This window comes from Elephantulus edwardii, unplaced genomic scaffold, assembly GCF_000299155.1.
Source record: "Elephantulus edwardii isolate Elephantulus edwardi_28Jun2011 unplaced genomic scaffold, EleEdw1.0 scaffold00473, whole genome shotgun sequence".
Classification (NCBI taxonomy): domain Eukaryota; kingdom Metazoa; phylum Chordata; class Mammalia; order Macroscelidea; family Macroscelididae; genus Elephantulus; species Elephantulus edwardii.
Window position 1 is genome coordinate 264957 of NW_006400223.1, and position 9161 is coordinate 274117.

A 9161-nucleotide genomic window follows, 5' to 3' on the forward strand; every position below is an offset into this window, starting at 1 on the left:
GCTGCCTTTTGAAATCTTTTATTCAACTCTTTAGTATCTTGAATTCTTCCCTGTGCTTTGGCTTCTCTGCACTCCAGTGCAATTTTCAGAGTATCTTCTGACATCCATTTTGGTACCCAAAATCCAAAATAATGCATCTTTGGTCAAATCACTTTAATAATCAATTCAATGACAAAAAAATAGTCAACCAGATCTTTGATTGAATTGAAAGTTTAGAAACATCCAAAAACTTAGCTTAATAGCTCATACCTTATATTGTATATATGATATATGTAATAAAATATCCTATGCATATGAATCAGTAGATTTAATGTGTTTTCAAGAAAGCAATCTTTTTTGAAAATTTGAAGTCCATTTCTGTGGTGGTAAGTGCTTATTGTTCAAAACGGCTTCCGGATCCACTAACTTAACTTGCTATGTGGATGGGTGGAATTATGCAAATAGGGTGTGTTAGCCTATACACAAATGGGATTAGCTTGCCTTACCAATCAACAAGGGGATTAGCTAGTCTTGCCATTAAATTGAACAGATCTAGCAGCAGAATTATAGATCTTCCCCATCAGCAAATACTGCATAAAACGATTATTGTGAAAATAGAAAGATAACTAATAAAACATTTATGGGGATCCAAAGGAGGTATATGTGGGAGCAGAGGGAAGAGGATGGATAAGAGCAAAACCACAGGGTTACACAGTTTGGTGGGTAGAAGGAGGGGTTGAAGGAAATGGGAAGGACCCAGCAGGGACCTGAAAAGACAGGGTAATGATGGGTGATTAATTTTATAAAACATATTACATGGGAATGATTGCAAGAAACACAATATGAATAAATAGTGTGAAATACAATGTATACAAATTTTGTAAGCAAATCAATATAAAATTTTTAAAAAATATGTAACAAAAACAAACAACCTTAATCAGTTTTTTTTAAAAAAATGTAGCATGTCCTTGAGGCCAGATATTCTTGTGCCAGCTAGACTTATGGCAGCAGCAGCCATGGCCAAAGCAGAAGACCAGAGACACAACATGAGACAGAGTGAACCTTGTGACTGCCTATACACAAAGGGGCTAGTCTTGCCATTAAATGGAACAGATCCCAGCAGCAGAATTGAAGATCTTCTCGAGCAGCAAATACTGCCTAAGACCATTATTGTAAAAATAGGATAACTAGTAAAATTTTTATGGAGACCCAAAGGAGGTATATGTAGAAGCAGAACTAAAAGCCTTTTGCTCAACTTTGTGGGAGAACAGGAGAGAGAGGGAGAGCCAATATTGGCAGGACTGAGAACTTTGTAAACTGGCCTAAAGTTCAAGGTTCAAAGCACCTGTCAGCACATTTCAGAAGCTATCTTGACTGTATTCTACTACTAACTTGAATAATAGTCTTTTGACTTCCCCAATATGGTTTTGTGTGTTCTGTAAGCCATCACATCAGGTTTTGGACCCAGTAAAGCAGTAAGATTGGTGTTGAGATGAGTGGAAAAAGGTGAAGGAGAGTAGGAGACATGTTTGACCTCATGGGAATTGGTTCTGTGTTGTTGATAGGGATAGTTCTTGTTTGTGAAGTTGGTAAAGGTCAAATATGGCTGGTAGCCCTTGCTGATTTTACAAATTCTTTATATTTTCATATCATTGTGAGTAACTGTTTATTCTGGAAAACTACAATTTTTGTAACTGTGAAAAATGTATTCTTTTTTAAAGTAATACCTTCTTTGAAGTAAAGTCCATATCCAACCAAGTGTGGAAATTTCAGAGGTACCAGCTGATTATGACATTTCATGATCGACCAGTCTTACCACCACCAATGATCATTTTAAGCCACATCTACATTATCATTATGCGTCTTCGTGGTCGCTGCAGGAAAAGAAGAGAAGGGGACCAGGATGAACGGGATCATGGATTGAGTATGTGTACAACCCTTTCATTCCTATCCTTAGTTATATAAAAAAAAATTCCAATTGAAGATTCACAGAAATCTCATTAAACTACTTAAGTGTGGGAAACAAATGCTATTAACTTCAGAATGCTTTTCTTTTTGTGTTCATTTTATTCTTTAGCAATTAAGATTCCTGAAAGTCGATCAACTCAACTCATTGCCATTAAAATCAATTCAGAGCTGAACCTCCAGCAGATTTTCAGAGACTGTAAAAATTGTACAGGAGATTTCCCAGCTTTCTTTCATAGAGAAGCTTGTGGACTAAAAATGCTTCTTGGTTGGGAGCACAACTCCTTACCTGCTAGGCCACAAGAGCTTCCTGAAGGTCCATTGGTGTGGAAAACAATTTGCACTTGACTTGTAACTTAGAGCTTTGTGGATGGAATCTTCCTTTGGATAAGAAGGAAGAAAACGCCTAGCAATCTGCTTCAGTTAAGATTGTTGTTTACTGCCATCAAGCTAATTCCAACTCATGGTAATCTACATCTTAGAGTGTAGAACTGTTTAAAAGGGTTTTTCTTGACTATTATCTTAACAGCAAAATTTCACAGACCTTGTCTTCAAAAGCACTGATAAAGGGGATTCAAATCATCACCTTTAGGTTCACAGTAAAGTTCCATTTATGCCATGTAGGTACATTTCCACTAAAATTACAGACAAATAACTCTCTAACACATGGCTCACCATAAGGCAGCATCTACTCCACATCAACTAGTATTACTGAAAAGCAGCTGGTGAAATCAGAAGTTGAATGAGTTCTTGTAAATATTTTTCTATATAAAGTCAATGTTCCTTTCAAGTTCTTAAAATTTATTTGGCTAAAGAGGATGAGAAAATAATGTTATGTGCTTGATTGTATCTATATAATACATGCCAAAAGTTTTACAGAAAATAGTACTTAGTTTTGACATTTCTAATGGAGATAATTTTGTTCCTAGTGCTTAAAAGTGAGCCATTTTGCTCTAGCAAAAGGAGGACTGCTGCATACAAATTTTTTTTTAGGATAAACATAGTAGAATTGCCTCTATGTTGGAGAAAAGGGCGCCTATGAAATGTACAATAGCATGATTAAATAAATTGGTCTTGAATAATACTTCTTTTTCCTCATGGCAAACCCTTCTGTTGGTGCCCAGAGCTGTTCCTGAGTGAGGATGAGCTGAAGCGGCTGCATGAGTTTGAGGAGCAGTGCGTGCAGGAGCATTTCCAGGAGAAGGAGGACCAGCAGCAGTCATCCAGTGACGAGCGCATCCGTGTCACCTGTGAGAGGTGTGTCCTTGCCTGTCCCCACCACAGGCCCATGGGTTAAGAGTTACCTCTGAACAGCAATGCACAGACCAGTACTATACCACATAGAAGAATGTATGACAAAAACAATTCATACAAGGCCAGAGTGCCACAGATTAAAATCACCCACCTCATCATCAAATCTTGAGAATGTGTTAGAAGCAGGTAAGTGTGAATACTGATAAACATGAAAACACAGTAAGACTTCTCAAACATATTTTAGCAGATGGTTCCTAGACTTAAGATCCCATAAATTGGAAAAGAACTCATGGATGAGCCTTTACATCTTCCTGGTACATGTACAAGGTGGAATGATGCCCAGCAGGCCCTGGCCCTAGTCCTCTTCTAGATCCAGTCATTCTATAATCTAGCCAAACCCAACCAGTCAAACACAAGGTTGGCCTAAATCAGGGTAGGCTATTAATAAAGAACATAACACTTTGAAATATTGGTATTATAAGAGTTGTTGTTAAGCCTGCAAAATATAAAAATTATTTCTTCATAGGAAAGATGTAGGTAGTATAAAATTTACACGCTGTTACATAATAACATGATTTTCATTACAGTCATTAATTTACAAGCTGTGGGTTTTGCAGGTTTGTGGAGGTTTGGTTTTTTTTTTAAAAAAAAACAAAAACAAAAACATTCTGCCTTTTCCCCTTCTCTCCTCCCCTAGCATTGTTGAAATTTTTACCATTCTTGGACCAAGGCTCAAAGACTGTGGTTATCAGTTACTACCAACTGTATTTTCTCTTGGAGCTCTTCACAGACTTAATAGGAATGAATGTGCACCGAACAGCAAAAACACACGATTTCCTGCTTCCCTTGGCTCTGGTCCCCAGGACTGATAAAAGCACATTCTTGTGTCTTATTGACCTTTCTAGGCTGACTAACAGGTGACTGGGACAGACAGCAGCGGAGGGCTGCCTTAAAGATAGTATTCTCTTACTCTTCCTTGGCTCTTAACTATGATAGTTGAAGAACAAGAGATACAGTGGCAGGTATAAAATGAGCTCATTTTGCCTAACTCTGGGCACCTATGGATACTTTAAAAATCTGATTTTTGAATCTTCAAACTTTTCTGTCATTTCTTTAATCTTTGCAACAAAGTCCCTGAGTGGTTCAAATCATTCGCATTTGATTATGAACTAATCTAATGGTACTCAGTTAAACTCTCTCAGTGGTGTCTTGGAAGAAGGTCCTCAAGATCTCCTTCCCTTAAAGATTACGGCCAAGAAAGATGTATAGGCCAGTTTTACTCTGTAACACATAGGCCACCACAAGCACTGACTTAACAGGAAAGGGTTTGGTTTTGTTGCTGGCTTGCTTACATACCCAGTTGTTTTTCTTTTCTCCATCACAATTTGCCATTAGATGGTTCTCCTCTTCTCTTCTGGGACCAAGTACTCTTCAGAGTGTAAGGCATGGTTGGGAGTGTGATATGCACTGGAATGTGCTGTATGCATCAGTTCCTTCCTGCCACTCTATTTTTGGGGCACTTCTCAAACACAGACCAAAGATTTGCATGACTCAGTACTGCAAACATGTCCACACAGGAGCAAACCTTACACAGTTGTGAGCTCTTCCATTCAGCATACCTGGAGTGCTTATATTCAGGAACCAAATTCATTATTTTTCCTTGATGCATGGAAAATTATAGTTAAAAATTTATTTTACCATAGCATTCTCACAGTAAGAACCTACATAGATAATTCAGTCACTCAGCATAAGATTTAAACAAAATTTGATTTCTAATTGCAGTAGATTTTAATTCAAAAGCCTGACAATTAGCAAAGAGGTTGATGTATTCTGTGTCAAGAAAATATCTAAATGATATTCAAGGTTTGTAACTTTTGTGGAATGTAGCGCACAGATAACTGCCATCACCTACTTTGAGAGCAGCCCCTGAGCCTTGGGCTGCCCAACTGTTAAGCTCGTTGAGTTTGAATCCAGTACTCTGTATGTGAAGGTCTATTCAAAACAGTACCACACAACCAGCAACCTTGTTTACTTCTCTTCAGATAGGTGGATAGTCCAGCTGGCTTTACTCTATTTAAAAAAAAAAGAAATTTCAAGAAGATTAAATAGGGAGCTCTAGTGGGATTGTCCATAGGGAGTTACAATGCTAAATCCAAAAGTAATGCCCCTCTGACAATTGAAATCCAGTAGTTGCTGTGCAGGTGAAGGATGGAAAATTTCCTTCTGTGCAATTTACAGCCTTGAAAACCTACTAGAGGGTCAGCTATGAGCTGGTTTTGACTCAATGGCAATGACTGAGTAAGCATAAGGAAAAGAAATTCACTAAATTATGAAGTGCTACTTTGTTGTTGTTGTTAGTTGCCACGTAGTTGGCTCTGGCCCATACAACATAACAATATCCTGTCCAGTCTCACCTCATCTTCACTATTTCTGCTGTGCTTAAGCCCACTGCTGCAGTCACTGGGTTAATCCATTTCATTGAGAGTCTTCCTCTCTTTTAATGACCTTCTATTTTTCCAAGAATGATGTCCTTTTCCTGATAATACACTCAAATCTGTGAGACAAAGTCTCCCCACTCCTACAGAGTAAGAAACATTCTGGCTGCACTTCTTCCAAGCCATATTTGTTATCTAGGCAGTCTATGGTATATTCAATATTTTTTTGCCAATATGACAACTCAAAGGAATCAACTCTTTGGTTTTCCTTATTCAGTTCACTACTTCCACATGTATATGAGGCAATAAAAAATGTCCTGGCTTGGATCAGACACACCTTGATCTTTAAAGCGGAAGTCCCAGAAGATTTAACTGTGCTCAGGCAAAACTTATAAAAGATAAAAAAAAGAGCTGTGTGTTCAGAACAAGGGGACACTGGATGGTTTAAAATTAGGAAAGGTATGTCTCAGGGTTATATCCTTTCTCCATTCCTATTCAATTTGTATGTCAGGGAAAATAATTCAAAAAAACTGGACTATATGAAGAAGAATATGGCATCAGGATTGGTGGAAAACTAATCAACACAACTTGTGTTAAGCAGATAATACAGCCTTGCTTGCAAAAAGTTAAGAATACTTGAAGTATCTATTATAGAAGATCAAGGACTGTAACCCTCAATATGGTTACATCTCAATATCAAGAAAACATAAATCCTCACCACTGGACCATAGGTAACATGATGCAAGATGAAGAAAAGATTGAAATTGTCAAGGATTTAATAATCCTTGGATTCACAATCAACACCCACTGTAGTAATAGTCAAGAAATCCAAGATGAGGGACTTCCAGTGGAATGGCAATCTAGTCAACTTGATAGCCTTGCTGCTGTCAAGTTGAATATGACTCATTAGTGACCCTATCAACCACAGACTTAAACCCTATCTTATCCTATTCTATCCTCATCTCTGAAACACTTGAGTCCACTGTTGCATATACTGTGTCAATCCATCTCAGTAGGGATCTTCCTCTCTTTAACTGACCCTCTATCTTTCCAAGCATGATGTCCCTTTCCTAGCAACATGTCCAAAGTATGAAAGAGGACGTTTTGCCATCTTTACCTCCAAGGTGCACTCTGACTGCACTTTTTCCAAGACATACCTGTTTGTTCTTTTGGTAGTCCATGGAATATTCAGTACTCTTCTCCAAAAACATACCTCAAGGGCATCAACATTTCTTTTGTCATTATTATTCATTGTCCAGGTCTCTGATGCATAGCATGGGATTGAAAAGACCATGACCTAAATCAGGTGCATCTTAATCTTCAAACTGACATCAATGTTCTTCAGTACTTTGGAGAAATCCTTGACAGTGGACATCTCCTGATTTCCTGACTGCTGGTGCAAAGGGTGTTTACTGTTGTAGGGACACATTATACTAACAAAACCCCAGTCACAGGCATTCTGAAAATCAAGAGGCCTGGGGGAATCTGGGAATGGGGGGAACTGATTAGAAAAATAATAAAAGTGTAGATGAGAGTTTCATAATAAGCACAATGGATGACTGAGCTGAGCAGAGCAGAACCCTGCCCTAATAAGGAGAGAAAAAAAATCATACCAGAACATACTGGAACATCTTAGAAGATCTCCCTGCTCACACAAAAACAAACATCCAAGCAAACCTTCATCTAGACAGGAATGGGACAGAAGAAAACTTACCACGCTCACCACGACAAAGCAAGCTGTTTGGCACCACCTTGAGCTGGGTAAAGAGATGCCCAGAGCAAAAGCAAGACTTCTTGAAGGACTAGCATATGCACAGAGGTGTAAATCTGTGTATTAAAATTCCTAGAGAAAGAAAAGTCTCCTTACACACACACACACACACACACGCCCCTCATTTTCACAAGGCATGCAAACATCAACTGATACTAACTGACTTTAAAAAGCCAACCCATACCATCTGCCAGGTACAGGCTCGCAGATTCCTACCCTACTACGCTGATGTCCTTTGCCAGGCAGATCTTCCCTGGCAGCACTTCCTATGCAGGATATTTAATCTCTTCTCTTGGAAGTCACATTTTAAAGGCATACAAGCACAGTAAAGGCAGACCATCTCCAAACACATGTAGCTACAGGGACCCACTAGAAGTTATTATACATACATCAAGAAGAAGGGCACAAAATGTTCCAGTAGTTGCATACAGTTCTAAATGCCACAAAAAACCAAAACAAACCTTCACCAGAAAAGAGACTAGATCGCAGATCCAATGAATATCCAGAACAGGAAGACTAAAGAAACACCCCAATATGTTGTTATGTTGTTGTTGTTAGTAGTAAAGAAATGACAATGATGGAAGAAAGAGTTGAAGCTATAAACAAAAAGGCAGAAGAAGTAAAAAAAAAAACACACCACAAAATCTTTAAAAGATACAATCAATAAGGTACTAGAAATAGTATAAAACATGAACATGAAATCTAGAATAATAAGAATTACAGAACATGTGAGAAGGATGAAAAAGCATTATGGTAGAAAGGAAACACAGAATTAGTGTAGTATTAGGTAGAAGAGAAGGGCCTCACTCATAATCTTCTAGAAGAAAAAGCTGAGACATGATGGAAAGAAAATGAAGATAACATAAGAATTATATACATTAATAAAACACAATGTATATTAATCATGTGGGATAACTTGAAGGGAAATAGCATATATATGATAGAAATTCTACAACAGTAGGGAGGAGAAGCACTGAGAAAATGATGGAAGAGATACTAGAAAAAACTTTCCAAGTGTCATGAAAAAAAATGAGAATATAGACATTCAAGAAGCTAAGTAAGAATGCACCCAAACAAAGCACAGGATACCTTCTTCTCCCATGTGCATGGAACGTTCTCCAGAATATATCACATTTTAGGACACAAGGCAAGCATCAATAAATTAAAAAGCATAGAAATAATACAAAGCATCTTCCCAGACCACAATGCTGCAAAGTAAGAAATTAATATTAAGAGGCTAAAAAAGGAAAAAACTATACATTTGGACTAACACCTTGCTTGAACATGAGAGGGTACTAGAAGAAATAAAAAATGAAATTAATAGGTTTCTTGAAACAAATGACAATGAAAATACCACTTAAGAAAACCTCTGTGAAACAGCCAAAGCAGTAAATAGAGGTCAATGTATAGCAATAAGTAAACACATTAAAGGACAAGAGAAAATTACGATCGATGCTCTAATCCAACATCTTCAACAAATTAAAAAAGAACAGCAAGAAAACCTAAAACCCTAAAAAAAAATTCAAATTATAAAAATTAGGGCAGAAATAAATGATGTTGTTGTTGTTGTTATTGTTAGGTGCCATCGAGTCGCTTGCGACTCATAGTGACCCTATGTACAACAGCCCTAAACTCTGCTCTGTCCTGTGCCAATCGTACTGTCTCTGACACTCCCATCCCGATTATCCCAGTCACTGAATCAATCCACCTCACAGAGGGCCTTCCCCTCTTGCGCTGTCCCTCTACCCTCCCAAGCA

At 37.9% G+C, this 9161-nt stretch overlaps 1 protein-coding gene across 1 annotated transcript in view; it reads left to right on the forward strand.

Moving 5' to 3' along the window:
• The window catches only part of TRPM1 (transient receptor potential cation channel, subfamily M, member 1), a 172483-nt gene that overhangs the window by 123961 nt on the left and 39361 nt on the right, over positions 1 to 9161 (forward strand). Inside the window, exons 25-26 of the mRNA XM_006902938.1 lie at positions 1701 to 1903; positions 3069 to 3201. Coding sequence (XP_006903000.1) covers positions 1701 to 1903; positions 3069 to 3201 — 336 coding nt within the window. The remainder of the gene's footprint in view (positions 1 to 1700; positions 1904 to 3068; positions 3202 to 9161) is intronic.